Source organism: Pholcus phalangioides, unplaced genomic scaffold (genome assembly GCF_987345545.1).
Source record: "Pholcus phalangioides strain wild (caught in Gottingen) unplaced genomic scaffold, Ppha-v1.0 ptg000008l_1, whole genome shotgun sequence".
Taxonomy (NCBI): domain Eukaryota; kingdom Metazoa; phylum Arthropoda; class Arachnida; order Araneae; family Pholcidae; genus Pholcus; species Pholcus phalangioides.
The window spans coordinates 61,983,553-62,001,703 of record NW_028301601.1 but is presented as its reverse complement, the minus strand read 5'-3'; the positions used below and the strand labels follow the sequence as shown (position 1 = coordinate 62,001,703).

At 39.4% G+C, this 18,151-nt stretch overlaps 1 protein-coding gene across 4 annotated transcripts in view; it reads right to left on the bottom strand.

Annotated features, from left to right (window-relative positions):
• LOC149084721 (sphingomyelin phosphodiesterase-like) overlaps positions 1 to 16,929 on the bottom strand; it is a 36,703-nt gene extending 19,774 nt beyond the window's left edge. The window contains exons 1-2 of one of the 4 annotated variants that reach the window (XM_089235155.1): positions 16,365 to 16,929; positions 2,047 to 2,293 (exon numbers count right to left, since the gene is read on the bottom strand). In XM_089235155.1, coding sequence (XP_089091281.1) covers positions 2,047 to 2,259 — 213 coding nt within the window. In that variant the 5' untranslated portion in view covers positions 2,260 to 2,293; positions 16,365 to 16,929. Of the gene's footprint in view, positions 1 to 2,046; positions 2,294 to 4,257; positions 4,367 to 9,384; positions 9,482 to 16,364 lie in introns of those variants that run through there. The other 3 variants (XM_089235156.1, XM_089235154.1, XM_089235153.1) reach the window with 3 other exon arrangements.
• Between the last annotated feature and the right edge of the window lie 1,222 nt (positions 16,930 to 18,151).

Below are 18,151 nucleotides of genomic sequence, written 5' to 3'. Positions count from 1 at the left end.
TTCACACAAGTTAGGTTCACAGCACGTACATGCCCATGTTCCAGCAGGGTCCCAGGTCTTCTTCGACCAACCTGCTAAAATCTCTTCATCGAGGCACAGCAGTGTGACAATCTGGTGAGGAGGAGGAGTAACCCATGTATATACAACGATGTATGCACTTGTTCTACTTTTTGTTATTTCTCCTTAAAATAATTGTTTGAATAAACACTTTTTTTTAACGTAGACCTACTACCCCAGGGGTGTCCAACCGTTCAGGTGTTGTGGGCCAAATTTTCTATGAGGCCATCAAGTCACACAGCTGTATTCTCAGTTATTTGAACCGAGTTCCCCAAATTTATTTTAACATTTTTGTTCACTCTTGAATTTCTTTCTTTCATTAAGTTGGAATTTATTTTTTTTCATGCAATTTCCTTTCATTAATTCATTCATTCATTAAATCTGATTATTTTTTCATTAACTACGAAATAATTTTTCGAAAATTCTTAATTTTTTCATGAATTATTTATTACTCCTAACAATTCTGAAATTGAGATAAACGGCTTTTTCTCAGCCACATATATCAAGAAAACAGATATTTTCAGGATTTTAACTCTGAGAAAGAAAAGTCACCTAATCACCGCTGGGACTCAAACCACAGTGCATGAAATAAGGAATAGATAGTCATTTCTCTAATGGTGTAGGTGGTAACATGCTTGCCCAGAATGCAAGAGAACCTGGGTTCGAGTCCCTGCGGAGACCAGATCACTTTTCTTTCCAAGTTCACCTCTGCATAAAATCCAGAAAATATGTGTTTCCTTGATAATTCTGAAATTATTCTCAATATTTCTGAATTTATTTCTAGCAGTGGTACTTCTGCAATTATTCCTCTCAGTAATTCTAAAACTATTTTTTCATTAACTATAGATTTGCATCAATATAATGAGATTATTTCTTTCATTAAGGCTCTTTTTATTAGCATTTCTTTAAATTCTGTAATTATGTTATAACCCCCCCCCCCCCCCCCCCCCAGGATTCTGAATTTGGCCTCTTGAACTATGCAGCCTATATACGAAATCATTATGCCCCAAAAACTGTTTTGGCTTTGGATTTCCCCGAAATTGTTACAACAGTCCCATTTAATGTACTGAATGCATCTCGTTACTATTAAATCTGGGAAGTATCTCACAGCTCTCTTAAAATTTTTTAAAAATTAAATCGTTTCTCTATGTGAAACATTTTTTTTTTCAAATTGTCTGCGATCCGTTGCAAGAATCTCGGAGGGCGACATTTAGCCCCCAGGACATGGGTTGAAGACCCCCTGTACTACTTTATCCATCTAGCCTCACTATTTTTGCATTTTTTGTCATTCGTTGCTGAAGTTTCCTCTTTAGCCATTCGCAGATTTATTTCATCTAGGTAACATGGCCACTACAATGACAAATCTATTTTAAGTGTTTATTTATGATACAGTGAAACCTCACTACAACGATACTTGATATAACAATAAATTCCTCTACAACAATATTGTTTCTTGGATCAGAGTAGCATTACATCGAGGTTTCACTGTATTATTAATGTCATGATACATGTTATGTTTCTATCGTGCATTAAGCCCTGTCAGCCCCCATCCTTGAAGGGGAGGGGGAGACCATGATCAGAAATTGAAAATGGAACAAAGGGGGTGGCTTATACGAATATGATGTCACTATCTGCTATAACGACAAAGGTTTGGACAGCTGGACAATGCAAAGATAAATCCAGGAAAGAAAACTCAACTGCCTTTGCAGGGAATTGAAACCATGTCCCCTCACTTGTCGGGTGAGTGCACTACACTACAAAGCCAATGAATTATATCCCCCCTGGAAGTCGTGTGCACAAAATTTGCCGGGTGAGCACACTAGACTACAAAGGCTAAGTCAGATGATGTAGGTCTGATTACCCGCAAAGGCAATTGAAATTTCTTTCCTGGATTTATTTTCACATCAGTTAGCTGTCGAAACCTTTAAAGAGGTAGCTATAAAAAAACAAGGTTATTTGAAATCAACGTTTTTGTATTTGTAAACCTACCTTATGGAAGAAGTTGAAAACATCACTGACGATACCATGATGATGTGTGTCTTGCAAGGAATCACGATTGGATATATTTAAGGATAAATAATCTATGTCTTGTCCAGTACTTTCATTGCAATAAATGGCAGATTCCTCTAGTTGAACGAGGACTGGTTTCGACTCGGCAGCCGCAAGAAGAGCGATGAGACAGAGAAAAAATTTTGCACCCATGACGGCTTGATTGTCAGACCTGTTAGAGAATCATCTGTAATGGAAGAGGGAAATTAGATGTTTTGTGTCGGTTTAAAAGCTACGAGAATATGGGAAATTAAAAAAATACTTGGGGAGGGACAATTAGAGGGTGTGTTATGCTATCACAGAATTGAAAAAAAAAAAGTGATTTAGAAATTTCTCAGTGATTTCGAGAACCAATTGCAGACATAATCACTTAAATCAAAGGAGCTCAACCTTTAGAATAGTGTGAGTGATTTCATTGGTTTGAAAACATGTCGTGGGCACCAAAGCAGAATGTGCCGAAATCTTTCATTGGTTCTCCTCCTTTTGTGTTGTTCTTGAGACAATAGAATGGCCATGGACCCCTCTCCTTTTGCAGTACATAGGTCACTCTTTGGTACGTCGCAGTTTCATGTACGTCGCAGAACAATTAGAGCGACTGCAGAACAATCTGGAAGTATTTTAAGAAAAAGTGCAAGAAAACACTATTATGGGGATTTTTACCACAGAACATATCTAGTCAGCCGAGGGTTTGTTGCAGAACAATGCAAAACATTCTGCTTTCGGGGTCGTGGGTCACTTAAGTGGTCTGAAACAGCACCACTTGCCACTTAAGTAATTTGTAAATGTGCAGCAAGTCACTTGAATGATCTGTAAATGTATGAGTGATCTGTAGCCTAAATATGCCATGGGTCTTTAGAGACATGAACGAAGAAGTGGTACTGGACTTGGAAATAAGCAACTACGCACAGAGATGGAAGATCAGTCAAGGGTGATAAGGAGAAAGTGGAACCTATGACTATCAATAGAGTCACAAATGAAGTTCGGCTAGATATCAGTCCAAGATGTTGAAGATGAAGCTGCATCCGATCGTGGCTTGTCTTGCATGGAGTTTTGGTTTCATGTGCCAGGGGTCACTTAAGCCATATCTAACTGGGTTCTGAATAAGTGTATCTTATCTGAAACAGTGCCACTTGAGTAATCTGTAAATATGCCACGAGTCACTCAAGTGTTTTGGAAATGTGCGGCGGGAGAGTTGAGTGATCTGTAATTGTGTGGCGTTTAGTTCATCTTTCCAAATTAGGTTTAAATTTATATGCCACATCAGATGACTGCGAGGTACACATTTGGCCTGCAGATCATGAGTCGAGCACACATGATCTTTCATTGGTTCTCCTCCTTTTGTGCTGTTCATGAGACAATAGAATGGCCATGGACCCCTCCCCTTTCGCACTACATAGGTCACTCTTTGGTCGCTCACTAACACTGAGAGATTCCTTTCTTTGGACCTTTTCTTTTCATCATGCCTATGCTTACACACTATATAGGTCTATCTTTTAATCCCTCACTCACCTGGCCACTCACTATTTTTGTGACGCACAGTGGCATGGTCATCAAGGTCACTCATTTGGTTACACACTGAAATAGTCACCAATACCGCTCTTTCGGTTGCTCACACGCTTGTAGCCTCTCTATATCACTCATTCGGTCCTCCACTCTCTAGGAAGCTGCTTAATTCTTCTGACCGCTCATTACCCAAGTTTGCCATCCGGGCATTTGGCGCCCCATCCCTGTAAATATTTCTGTACCGCTCCGTCCAGGCTAAGTTTTTCAAAGGTCCTTTAATAAGTTAAAAGGAAAATAAAATAATAAGACTTATCCAGGCTGGAGCAATGTTAGCTTCCCAAAATGGGACAGGAATAATTTCCCCCCCCCCCCCCAATATAGAGCAGGGTCCCTACACAGATAGGGGCAGAGACCTTCAGCGCCCCCTTCCTATAAATTATTTTGTATTTTGTAGAGTGAAAAAAAAAGAAAGAAAATCATGACCCCCAGGGCTGGAGTCTTGTCTGCTTTCCCCCCCCCCCCACCCCCTGTGTGGTGGGCCTTGGGGGTAGGGGGTGCAGTCCCAGGTAATTCAAGGCTTCCCCCCCCCCCCTCCAAAATGTTAAAAATGAAATGCGTCATCTCACAAACCAACAACTCAAAGCTTACTTGGGCCTGCCCATCGAAATGACTGCACGGCGGGATTAAACTTTTGTGAAATTTCAAGGAGAGCAAAACAAAGAGCTCTAGACGGCTCTAACTACCACCGTCATGTGAGGTAGGTCCAGAAAAACATGGTGATGCCATCTCAGGTATACAATGAGAAATGTTGTGAAATGAATATCATGTCAATGCCGTTTTTGATTGTAAAAGAGAAATTTTTGAATTACAAACATGACATAAGAAGTAAAAAATTCGTAGACATGGCGGTTCGGAAGATATCGGAACTTATTTTGCTGCCATCTTTTGTGTAAATTTTTAAACTTCATGATGATGATGTTTATGAATACGAAGATATTCCCCCTCAACTTATGTTGCCCTCTATAATGACCAGTCACAACCAAAGTGGCCATCTTTTCCTACTTTTTTCGGTCATTTTCTCACACTTCGGGGGAAGAAACCAGATCCCCCCAAGTCGCCACAATGGTGGTCGGCTGAAGTTGGTTTTCCGTGGTTCCCAACTTCAAGGCGCAAATGCGAGCCGATCTCCCCTTTGAAAAGTCTCGCCACAGAAAGCAACAGACCTACAAACAATGCAAAAGTAATTCAATCATAACACATCACTCACTTCACTTCTGAAATATAGATGGTGACACTGAAGATCAAACACAACACTCCTTATGCACTCAGGCTGTTGGGTACACGCTCAGTTGCACTGCCGGTACAACTCACTAGATAGTAAATCTCCCATAGATGGTGGTAGACCTGAGTTGCGCTCGGTTTCAAAGACAGAAAGAAAGACCCCCCAAGTCCCCCCCCCCCCCCCCGCTACTGCATTGAGTCAAAACATCAATTTTCAAACATTTAACAATTACTTAGATGGAGGCACGAGTAGCAGGAATTTAACGTGCCAAAGTCCAACACTATGAAGCCTAAATGTCAAGCTTGATCATCGTAAGCTGATCATATTTTCTCGAGGGTAATATAGGGATCCCGAATCCGGGATAATGCACTAAAGCCTCTCGGTAACGGACACACACACGGGCCCAAAACTTCAAGAATGTGCTCCTTTGCTAGGTGCATAGAATGAACCTCAGTAGTGTTGATACATTGAAATTTTAAAAATATATATAATTTTTAAAGTTTTTGAAATTTTAAAAACACTTTAAATTGAAAAATTTTCAAATAGCTGCTTCATTCTATTAAACAGTTAATTTTAAACACAGAAAAATTTTTTTTGTTAAAAAATATGCATAAATGAAAATGAAATCATTCGTGCATCAAGGGTATGTGTGGAAAATTTTTTTACAATATTTTTCTCAATTTCATTTCAAATTACAAAGAAACCACAATACTTTCCGGAAATTTGAAGCAAGTACAATAAAGAATAGAAACCCTTTGAAATATGTACAACGGACGGCAGGCGTGGGTTCAGGAGGGGTAGCCAGATCATGAGAAACCATGACAAATGCTGATGAAAGCAGCGCCCTAAGCAAATGCACTGATAAAAGTCGGGACAGTAGAATTTCAGAACGCATCAAAGTGTCGATCTGAGAGGCAATGGATAAAATTACCTATCGGCACTACTAAACCACACATGCACCTCGTCCATATTCCTCTGCGGAACCTCTAACGAATTGGTACATGTTGGAATATGCGAGTACGTGTAGAGTGAAACCTGACGTGAAGTTTGTTTATGTGTAATGATTGTTATGTGTAGTGCTGCCATCTGCCACCAGTTTTTCTAACTATGCGTGAAGTGTAATGATTGAATAATTCATCGTTGCTCTCTGTGGCGAGACTTTTTAACGGGGAGATCGCTTCGAAGTTGGGAAAAAGTGGCTTATAGTGCCAACTATAAGCCACTTTTTGTGCCTTGTACGGTTTAGTTCAGTGTTTTTCAACCTCTTTCTCGTAATTAGACCGCTGAAATTAGGTGAAAATTTTCGCGAACCGGCATATATGGGAGAAACAATTTGCGAACCGGTGAAAAGAAAAATTAGTTTACCCCCTTCTTTGAGACTTATTTCATATTTTTACATTATTTTTTTTTCTAATACGAAACCATATTAAGATAGGACCCCTGCTGTCACCTATTGAATAAAATTATGACTACCTGTTATAATTCTCAAAATAAAATGGTTGTTGGTTTCAAACCGACGTGCAAAACAAAAATAAATAACATAAGGTATGAATTTACAATTTTTTTTTATTTTCAAATTCTGCAAACCGGCCCAAATTTACACGCGAAAATACCGGTTACTATGTCAACAAGAGTAATTTAGTTGCAAACACATGAAAACATATTAACCGGTATTTTAACGCATAAAATTTACACCGATATACAGCATAAAAAGAAATAATATATGGTACTAGCTGTGTTACCCACGGCTTCGCTCGTATGGATTTGGAAATCTGAAAATTGTTCGGTGACCCCACCATAAAACATTTGAACTCCTCATATATTTTTATAAATACCATCTTAGGTTCTACATTATTATATATAATACTGACTGACTAAATTTCATGTTTATGGTTTCAGCGATTCTTGCTCAGTGATGATTGCTCCATATAACCTTTGAAACCCCCTCCCCCCCCAGTCTTTCGGGGGGGGGGGGGTGAATTTTAAAAAATCCCTTCTCAATGAGTCCCTATATTACAACAGCTGTTAAACAATACTGACCAAACTTCATGTTTAAAGCTTCAGTGATTTTCCAAAAAAAAACTTTATTGGAAACATGATATTTGCATATGTTTACATATAGGAAGATGTTCAAAATATCCACCGTGTATATCGAGGCATGCATGCGCGCGCCGTAGAATGGCGTGGAAAGTTTTTTTTCCCCCTTGCATCGGATATGACGTCATACCTTTCTTTCGCATTTTGCTCGAAAACTATGGGTCGTACAGGTTAGAGTTCTTTGGGCATTTTTTATGTATTCCAAGCGAGGAAATCTGGCTGTGCAGAATTTGGGCGGTCTTGATTTGACACCCTGTATATAGATAGAGACTCGCCAAGACGGGATTCCTGGAATTGCAACACCCAAGGGGGTTTATGATTTATTTAAATCATCTCCAAGCAATTTTTAGATTACCAAATCCATGCGAGCGAAGCCGCGGGTAACAGCTAGTTTTATATAAATAGATAATACTGACCGAATTTCATATTTATAGATTCCAGCGGTTTGGGCCTTACACCACCTATAGAACAAAGCCTCCGCATGAAGCTCGTGAGGTCATTGAAGAAGGCCATTTCACTTAGAACCCCTTTATATTTATCAATTTTGTAATAAATTTCAAATATTCAGAATCAGTAGTGTCCATTTATGAAATTCTCTCCTTCTGGGTTTCTAATGTTTCTGAAGTTTTATTTCCTTTATGTAATCTTGTCATTTCTATAAATAGGTTTTTTTTTATGCCGACCCTAAAATTAAGAATCGGGGGAGAATGAATTTCACCCCATTTTTCCACCTTAAATATTTCCGTATGCATCATTTTCGCTGTAACAGAAAAAAAAATTAGGTTCAAAAGTAAATATGAATATTATTGCTATAAATTATTAGTGTGTAATTGAATTTTACATCGCAATAGCGCGCGAACTGTAACGAATTCCACTCGTGGCTACTAATAATTTCATGTATTTTATTTCCCACAAAAAATTCGATCATTGAAATTTATAATTTTTCCATATAATACGCATTTGTCCCCCCATTTTCAGCGCGGGGGAATTCTGTTAGGTTGCCATGCAAGTCTCCGACGCGATCCTTTTCTTTAATCTGCTGGGCGGTCATTTCCGAAGCGACGGTTTAGTGCAGCAACCCTGTAAGACCTCAGCGTGGACCAAAATGGCTGACAGTTCCGCTCGTATATGAAGGCGTCTTAATTTCACCTATTTCCATTGGATATAGCAGGTCGACGCATGTGATATCTTTACCTTTTTTTTTTGCCCTATATCCAATGGCAATAGGAGAAATTTCCTTCATTGACGTCACAAGCTTCGTGCGTAGGCCTTGTTCTATCGGTGGTGTTGTTTGGGCTCAGCGATGATTGCCCCGTATAACTTTTGAACCCCCACCCCCCGAAATACTGAGCATTGAGCTCTCGTCTTCTTCATAATAGTTCCTCTAAATGCTAGAGATATTGATAACTCAATGGTAAGGTATGTAGTTACTTAAAAACAATCATTTGTGTAATTTGAAGTAAATACTTTCTATTTAGCTATCGACGCGATTAATGGAATTATTGTGAATGCGTCTGGTCTTGGCTAGCCAATGATTGCAACATTTTTTCCGAGTGCAAGGTGGGGCCCGCACACCACGCGAGACCGAGTATTCCAGGGGAAATAGTAAACAAATACACCAAACGGTTTGCTTCTTTTTTAATATCCAATCCTAGGCACAAAACCAGCTACGGTCACGGTTTCTCAATCATACAGGAAAATTGTTTTCACGAATTGTGGTTTGTTTCCTTGTCCCGTAAAATCATCGCAGCTTGTTTTCTCGTCCACATCATACATGAGCGTAGATGAGTTTCTTTTGGGGGAGGGGGGTGGCGATCAGCCATTCACGAAATTATTTTATCATTAGCATACTCGGCAGGGTGAAAGTAGACAAATACCCCCCCCCCCCGCCCGATCACCATGCACACCCTTGGTGAACCCCCCTCTCCTCGTTCGAAGAGCGTGTATCCGCTTATGTACAAGACTCCTGCAAATCACTCATGATAACGTATGTGATGCACTGAGTGGATACAAAACAGTTTAGCCGCTTCCCCTCACATCCATAAGTGAGACAGGACGGGGGGGGTTCTATAGAGGTCCACTAGAGAAGGTCTATGGAGGAAACATCATCTATATATAATAGACTGTATACAAAACTATACCTGATTTGATAGAGGGGAATGTTATATAGTTCAAGTGCCTACAAACTAGGGAAGGGTTTTCTCGTTTTTTGGCATTCCCAGTGAAGATGCCATTAAGAATAATTAATATTTTTTAAAAAAATGTGGTTGGTGACGTAAGCTTCATTCGAACCCCCCTCTCCCCCCTTGTCATCAAAAGTCAGAAAAAATTTCTAATAAAAACATAAAAACCATACAGTTATTACGCTGAAGAAAAGTTACAAAACGGAGACATACCTTATGATTCGAGCAAAACAGGTGGATATTTTCTCATGCAAAAGAATAAGGACGGACGAGAAAACGCATTTGTGTAACAACAGAGAACCGTTATATCTCCGTATAAACACGTATTATATTATCACGCTACGTTAATCAGCCATTATCTTATAAGTATGATGACAGACATGTCCAGACGTCACTGAAAAAAAAATTTTTTTTTTTTTCTTCTGAAACATATGCTTATTCATTGCTGTTAATCTGATAACAACTTGGTTAGCAGTCGATTCACGATCTCTGAAGAAACGAACACGTCATCTTAATTGCGATCTTAATTGGAGATATACTTGAAAGTCTGGGGGGGGGGCACGATGATGATGATGTCAATTCATATATACATATATACATTAGATCAGTCGACTCCGCCTTTGACGCGGGGGGTATGCCCCCCCCCCCCGTATCTCCGTCCATGCTTAATTGACCGTCGATACTTCGATGTAAGTGCATAGGTGGAGATGAACTTGAAAGTCTGGGGAGGGGGGCACGATGATGATGATGATGATGCCAGTTCATATATACGGCCCGAGTGGCATGGTGGTAAGATGCTCGTCTACCATCGTGAAGGTTGTTGTCAGGGTCCCGGGTTCGAACCCAAGGGAGGATATAGATAAGATATTTTCCCTAACGAACTCGAGGCGACCACCGATAGACAGCGCCTTCACTTCCAACCCATCTCACTAATGGCAGTAAATTGCAATATAGCGATATGGCCAGAGTTGGTGTTTGGTGAAGTAGTTCATATATACGTATAGGTTCATTCAAGTATCACGTTAGCATTGATGGTGGGGTGGAGGGGGTTTCGGGTTTGGTGACTTTTGATGAAAAGGGGGGGGGATGGGGTTCAATGATGCTTACGTAATCAACCACCCTTTATAAAAGTATGAAATATTTTTTTTAATGGGATCTTACTCGGTGCGCCGAAAAAAGGGAAAATCCTTTCGCTAGTTTGTGGGCACCTGAACTAACATTCTCCCTATTGATAAATTCTCTACAGAGATACTTTAGTGATCTCTAAAGCCCCGTTCGCATGGGGAAATAGAAAAAGCGGGTTTAAAACCCGCTTCAAGAATTTTCACCAATGACTGCTCTTCATTTCTTTCTTCACAAAGGAAAAAAAAGTCGTCAAGCGGTTGCTAGAACTCCCAATGGTACCGCAATATTTGCACATGTCAACGGGGCTTAAATGTTCTGCGGATCCATCAAATGTTCTGGAACTGTGTCGTGGGTCAATTAAGTGATCTGTGATTGTGCCACGGGCCTACTTGGGTGACGTGAAAATGTGTCACGGGCCGCTTAAATGCTCCGTAATTGTGCCACGCGTCACTTAAGCGATTTGTAAATGTCCTGCTTGCTTCGTTTTTTGCAAAATTAGGTTTTAGTTTACGGGCCACAGCAGATAACTCCGAATTCCGAGGGCCATTGTGGCTTAGAGGGTGGAGTACAATGAATTTCTTAAAGAGAAATTTTTGAGTTCTTACCCTTCAAATAACATCGAAATTAACAGAAATTGATTATAATAACATATATAAGGGTATTTTCTTCCGAAATTTAAATTTTTTTAAAAATATTTTTTGCATTAGAAAAATAATTTTTCGATCGTCTGGGGGGGGGGGGGCATAGGTAGGTACTCCCCCCGGGTACGTCTGTGATCCCAATGTGCATTAGAAGGTAAGGGGCAGAGCTGACGAAATTTAGCTGACAAGGGGGTTGGTTGAAGGGGGGGGGGGTCAAAAATGGCTAAAAATCTGCTGACGTAATGCTTGAACGGCCTCATATACATTCAATCAGTCGGCACCGCCTTTGACGCTGGGGTTGGGGGCGTATCTGCGCACATATTCAAGTGGTGCTAAGGAACTTTCCCGTTATCGGGAAATGACAGAGCAATTATTATGTTCGGGAAATATCGGTATAGAAGAGGGACTGCAAATCAGGGAGAGCAAAGGCCAATTAGTCTTCATTCCTGTAAATACGCCTTTGATATCTACGTCACTCTTTTGGTCACTAATATGCTTACAAATTCTTTAGATCACTCTTTTGGTTACTGGGTTACTCACATGCTTGCGCACATTCTTGGTCACTGTTTCGGTCGCACACTGACCTTTTTTCTTGCTTTCTTGGCTCGCTCTTTTGATCGTGGTCTTTGACGTCAAAGTCACTATTTTGGTCATTAACGTGCTTGAAAACTCTATTTTGTTCACTCACTGACCTGCTCCGTTGCTCTCTGAGTTTTTCGGTCATTCACTGACCTGACGATTTGCTCTCAAGGCAGATGCGGATTGATGCTTTTACCACCCGTGAGCTATGGAAGTCTTGCTGCTCTTCTCCCACTCTTCTTGTTTTCTCGACCACTCATTCTTTAAAGTTACTGCCGCTCTTAACTTGCCGCTCTGGTCTGTAGCCCGCTACGTCCCTTGTAAATACGCATTTGGTCGGATATAGAGCGTATACATGCTGTTCAAAATCGTTAACACAGCAGATATCTCTGCATTTGTTAACTTTATAGAGACAGACTTTTTAATTGCAAAATAATGTTCAGTTAAAACTTAAAATTTCAAAATTTGTTTGTGGGGCCGTATAGGAAAATAATGAAGAAATTAACTTCTTATGCAGTGAACGTGTGCTAAAAATTCGCATTATTGAAACGTAGATCCCGCTATGAAAAGTCCTTTGCAAAAAAAATCCATGTTTTTAAAGGCAATATCTACCGAGATATTAAATCACTATGGTTCTGGCAATTTATCACTGTGTTAGCAAGTTTTCATTGGCTCGAAAATTACCATTTTTAAGGAATGTGCACAAATGAAATAAACTCAATCACTTTATTTGTTGCAATCACTAGAAGTAACAATTACGTTGTATGACTTGTATGACGTTGTATGAAATTGTATGACGTTGTATGAAATTGTATGAAAAGGGTGACCATACGTCCAGTATTTTCCGGGACAGTCACGGTATTTTCTGTTTTTTTTGGTCGTCCCGACTTTTTGGCAAAAGTGTCACAGTTTTTCCCGTATTTTACACGAAGCCTACTTCGTGCCATAATGACAAAGATTGGCATTATTTTTCAAATCATAAATTATGTTATGATAATTACAATTATAAATGAGAATATTAATCTCCCACATTTTTCTTGGCGAACGTGCTTTTTTTTTGTGGAATTCATTTTGCAATTTGCAGTAATGGTTCATTTCCCACCATTGTGATTTTTCCGTAATTTCAATATTTGGCAACTTTGTTTGGTTTTGGCGTCATTTTAGGCGATAATTGGCGATGTCCCGTATTTTCCCATATTTGGAATCTCAATTTCTCGTATTTCTTTCGACGAAATATGGTCAGCCTATGTATGACTATTATTTTGACAATTACAGAATTTTAAAAACTTTGGTATCACAATTTGTGAACCCACACCCTGAATCATTGGCAACAAAAAAAAAAAAAAAAAAAATGCTGAAAACTTCAAATTCATATATCTCCGTTAATATTTCATTTAAAAATATGCAATTTTTGTAAATTACTTCTCAGATGCCCCACATATGAATGAAATTCATTTCACGCAGGTTCTTCATAAAATGTTAATTTTTCTCATTTTTTATGTATGCGACTATTTAGGAAATTTAAGACTTTTATCCCCTTTGCGTTCAAGCGATTTGCAACAAATTCGGATGATCTCTATTTGACGAATCGCTGATAATTTGGGACCGACTTTTAAACCCTTTACGATTACGGATGAAATATTCCGTCCAAACATCAATGGAATAAATATGGTTACATTGTCCTAACCCAACCGCACGTTATAAAAAAGAAAAGAAGGAGAAGAAAAGAAAGGAGAAAAAATGAAAGCAAAATAGTATTATAGATAAGAAGATCAGAAAGTACGCAGATACAAAGTAAATTTCCCTTTTCACTCTCATCCTACCTGTTTTCTTTCGCTCTTACATGTACATAGTAGAAAGATACATATATACGCGGAAAAAACCACTATCAAAGTATAAAAAAGGAGGAAAAAATATAAAGGGTTACAGCAAAGTTTCGAGAAGATAGGGGTAGAGGAAAGAACAAAGAACTAGTTTGAATTTATTCCACTGGCGTTTGGACGCAATATTACGTTTTTCATCTTAAAGTGGTTAAGTAATCGCACGTCATTGGGAAATTTTTTTGTAATTAAAAAAATTTTTCTAAAGTTAACAGTAGCTTGGATATTTGCCGTGCAGAAAATTTGGGGCAACCTTTTAACCCCTTTACGATTACGGATGAAATATTTCACTCAAACACCAATCGGATTAATTCAATCCAATTCTCTGTGTTTTCTTTCCTCTCTCTCCTCATCATCGCGAAGCTTTGTCGTAACCCTATGAGCCGAAGTCGTTTTTTCCACCCCGTTTTTTCTACTCCTCTTTGTGGTTTTTCGTCATATATATCTTTCTTCTGTATATGTTTCTATATAAAAGTCTGAAATACACCAGTTGGCGAATAGTCCCCTTTCGTTGTTAATTGACGAGCCAACATTCGAATGTCGAGCTTTTTCCACAAAGTACGCAAATTGGAAGAGAGTTTTGGCCAAAGTCCGATTTTCAGAAAGGATTCTTGGCCAAAGTTCGATGCGTTCATGTAAGATGGTCCTGTAAGCGCCAAAAATCCATTTTCTTTATCGCCAACATGTGATACATGGTAGCTGTGTATAGGATTATTTATTTATTTGTTCAATATTGTTTGGCCGAGGCTTATACAAAGGAATGCGGTGGTAAAGTTTGACAAAAGAGACAAGGGCGTACCCAGGATTTGAACTAGAGGGGAGGGGGGCAACTCACCGATACTAAATTTATGCGTCTGTGCTGCGCGTCAATTAATACACTTTAATTTCTCTTCTGGAGGAGGGACAGCTGCCCCCCCCCCCCCTCTGCTGGGTACGCCCATGAGAAGAGACGGTTAATGTTATAAAGGAAATCGGAAACTGTTGTACAATCAAAAATCTTTGATTGGAGGTTGTTCCAATCGGTTATTGTTCTAGGAAAGAAACTTAATTTGAAACAATCTGTGGATGCAAAGATGGGTTTAAATTTTTTAAATACAAATACAAATACAAATACCACGCCACAACAGGCAAATTGCCCAACGAGGTGGCTGACTTAAGACATCATGGATCCCCGAGCCATTTTTTGGAGGCCCTACCTACTACTGCTACACCACACATGCACCCCGCCCAACCCCCCACCCCGCGGAACCCCCAACGAATCGGTACATGCGGGAATGTGAGTGTACGTGTAGTGAAACCTTACGTGAAGTTTTTTGTTTCTCTGTAATGCTTGTTATGTGTAGTGCTGCCATCTGCCACCAGTTTTTCTAACTATGAGTGAAGTGTTATGATTGAATGATTTATCGCTGTAGGACTGTTGCTCTCTGTGGCGAGACTTTTTAACGGGGAGATCGGCTCGCATTTGCGCCTTGAAGTTGGGAACCACAGAAAACCAACTTCAGCCGACCACAATGAATGAATTGAATTTTGTGAATGGTTGATTCTATTGGAAAAGTATGAAGTAAATCGAGAGATGTCTCTACGGGTGGAAAGTGATTGAATATTGAGTTAGCGCTTGAGTTCAGTAACGGAGACGGGGGATGACCAACAGTTCAAAATGAAACGGGAGGATTCATTTTGAATGGATTCAAGTTTGTCTAAATTATAGAGAGTATGGTGTTCCCACATTTTACAGATATGTGAGAGTACAGGGAGGATATAGGTATGAAAGCAGCAGAGATGTCTGATGTGACGAGTGGAGTTTTTAAGGTTTCGACGAAGAAAAAAAGAGTTTTTGGAGACACCTAATGAAAGCCATAATCAACGTGGAGGTTCCAACGGAGGTCGGCAGAAATAATTACACCCAGATATGGGAAGGATTATAGGAAACCTCGTTGATTAGAGAATTGTTGATAGAGTAAGAAGAGAGATCCATGGGACGAGAGGAAAAAAAACTATTTATATAAGAAAAAAGACATATGGTGTTTTTTGTCAAATTTTGGGAAGGAAAAAAATAATTACCTCATCCTTACTGCGGTTTGATGGGTTCCATTGCCAATTTGGACATAATTATCAAGAAAAAATGCGCCAACTTGACGATGATCCGGAATCATTTCGTTTGTTATTGGACTTTGTCAAGGGATCTCCGGCTGTCCAAAGCCCAAAATTTGACACTAGCAGTATCAATTTACAACGAAATTTCCCGATTTTGGACTTGAATGAAATGAAAAATACTCTTATCTATTATGCTGCTTTCTCTTATATATATATATATATTTTTTTTTCTTTAATTTTATTTTCCCACCTTCTTCCATTTTCTAACGTGTGGTTAGGTTAGAATAAGATTACCAGATTTATCGCCGATTCGTCAAATAAAGATTATCAAAATTTGTTGCAAAAAAAGCTTGTACGTGAAGTGGTTACAGCTGCTACATTAACCACTTCACGTACAAGCATTTGGAAGATGAGACCAAACACTGGCCCGCTGACATCAAACTTTTGGAACATCAAATTTGGATTATCGCTATTTGAAGAATCGGAGATAAATCCGGTAACCTCGTCCTAACCTAACCGCACGTTAGAGAAAGAAAGAGGGAGGAAAAATATCTACACAAAAGGAAAAGGTATAATAGATAAGGTAGATAAGAGAGTTCTTTTTTAGAATCTCTTTGCACCATCACTCTACGTGTTCGCTCTTACATGTATATAGTAGAAAAATACATTATATACGTGTGAAAAAAAATCATTAGCAGGAGGTAAAGAAAAAGCAACTTCAGTTGATAGGGTTGCTAAAAAGCTTCGCGACGGTGGAGAAAGAGGAAAGAAAACACAGAGAACCTGTTTTGAATTTATTCCCACTGGTGTTTGGACGAAATATTTCGTCCAGCGTTAAAAACGAAATCAACTGAATAGAGCGATTATTACTCACATGCCGACGTACAAGCAGTGTGGTCCAACAAGCCTCGTGTCTTCAGCGCATGGAAACTGAGAAACGATGAAGAAACGGAAAATGTGCTCTCTCACGCGGTCGTGTCTTTAATTTTAATGAGAGCTGGAAAAATCTCTCTTCAGGTTTTCATCTCCATCGACAATGTGCGTGCCAAATAAGGTGCGTGTATGGCAGAACATTCGTCTCCGAGTGGTGGCTGTACAGCACGCTGATGAATTCCGCTCGTACAAAATTCACAGCCCTACGTGATAATGTATATGAGGAAAAACTTTTCTTACTTGAGAAGTGATAAAAAAGAATAATCGAAAATTATTCGTCTCGGAGCCATCGATTGTGATGGGGGCCCCCGTGATTTTTCTTTTTCTGCACCAGTCCCCACGTCGGGTAGAAGTTTAATCCCGATAACACGATAACTAACTAACCTCACAGTCTGGCACTGACGCTCTGGATTTTCTGTTACCAAGATTTACAGCTCGACGCGACAGCTTTGGTGTTATCTCGTTGTTCGAGATGATTCTTTTTTGGATGCTTATTGTCATATCCCAACAAGATTCATAGCTCGACATATTACGTAACTGCCTTCAAGAAATAGCTCGTTTTATTTTATGGATGTACCAATGCAGTAAACACACAAATATTGTCATAAAAAAAAAAGAGAATTTTAGAAGGAGAAAAAAAACCCATTAAATTCTTATGAAATTTCTTTGAATGCAGTTTTATATTTTACTTCTATGGGTGAGTGAGAATCGCTATTGTGTTTTAGGAAATGTGCGAATTTGGCAATAAAAATAATTCTCACCTTCGTTTGGAATTCTTACGTAGAAATGACATTTGATAAAGCGGCGTTACTACGTAAGCACCATTTGCTCACTTTAGGTGTGGGGGGGGGGGGGGGAGGGGGTTGAAAATAGAGATTACGTAAGAAATTTGACGTGAAAATGGGAAATGGGAATGGAAATGTATTCGAATCAGAATCGAAGAAGATCGATCAAATCAGTGAAATGTAGATCTAGTCAAAATCGGTTTTAACGACGCTACAACTATATAAAGAAGGTTTCTTAACAGTTGGCTGATTTGAAGATTATTTAGGAAACAGAGAAAATCCAACTCCTCTCTTATGTGTGGAATCGAACCCACTCCTCTCACTTGCCGAGCTAGCGTACTAGTCTACAAAGACAACGAATTTCTCAATCTATCCTTAGAGCTCGCGTGCACTGAACGGGATCGTACATTGACGGTCGGACCTAATTCATGCCAAAGCTCACAATTACAGTCAGTATTACTGACAGTGCCACCTAATGGCGACTTATCCGAAAATTTTATGCCACTCTCCGCTATCCATACGAAGGTTTTTTATCCGTTTTTAATCCAAGTTAGGACGTGGGTTCGATTTCCCACCATGGCAGTTGAAATTTTCTCCCTTTCCTGCAATGTATCTTCGCATCAGCCAGCTGTTTAAAAATCTTCGTATGGATCGCAAAGAGCGACATCATCCTCGGACCTCAGCTATAGTGTCAATAATTCGCGGTAGCGGTTGATTCCCCCTTAGAAGATAATGTCAAAGAACCTTGCTTATAACGTCGACAAACACGCAACGTCCTCGGATATAACGACACATTTATCGTTCAATTTTCAAAAATCGGAGAATAGTAGCGATAGGACTGCATAAACGAGGGAAAGGAGCGTTGTCCGTTAGCGTTTTTGCTGTTCTTTCATAACTTTTCTTCCGATTTTTTGAATTCGAGTATCTCAGCGAATATTGCACT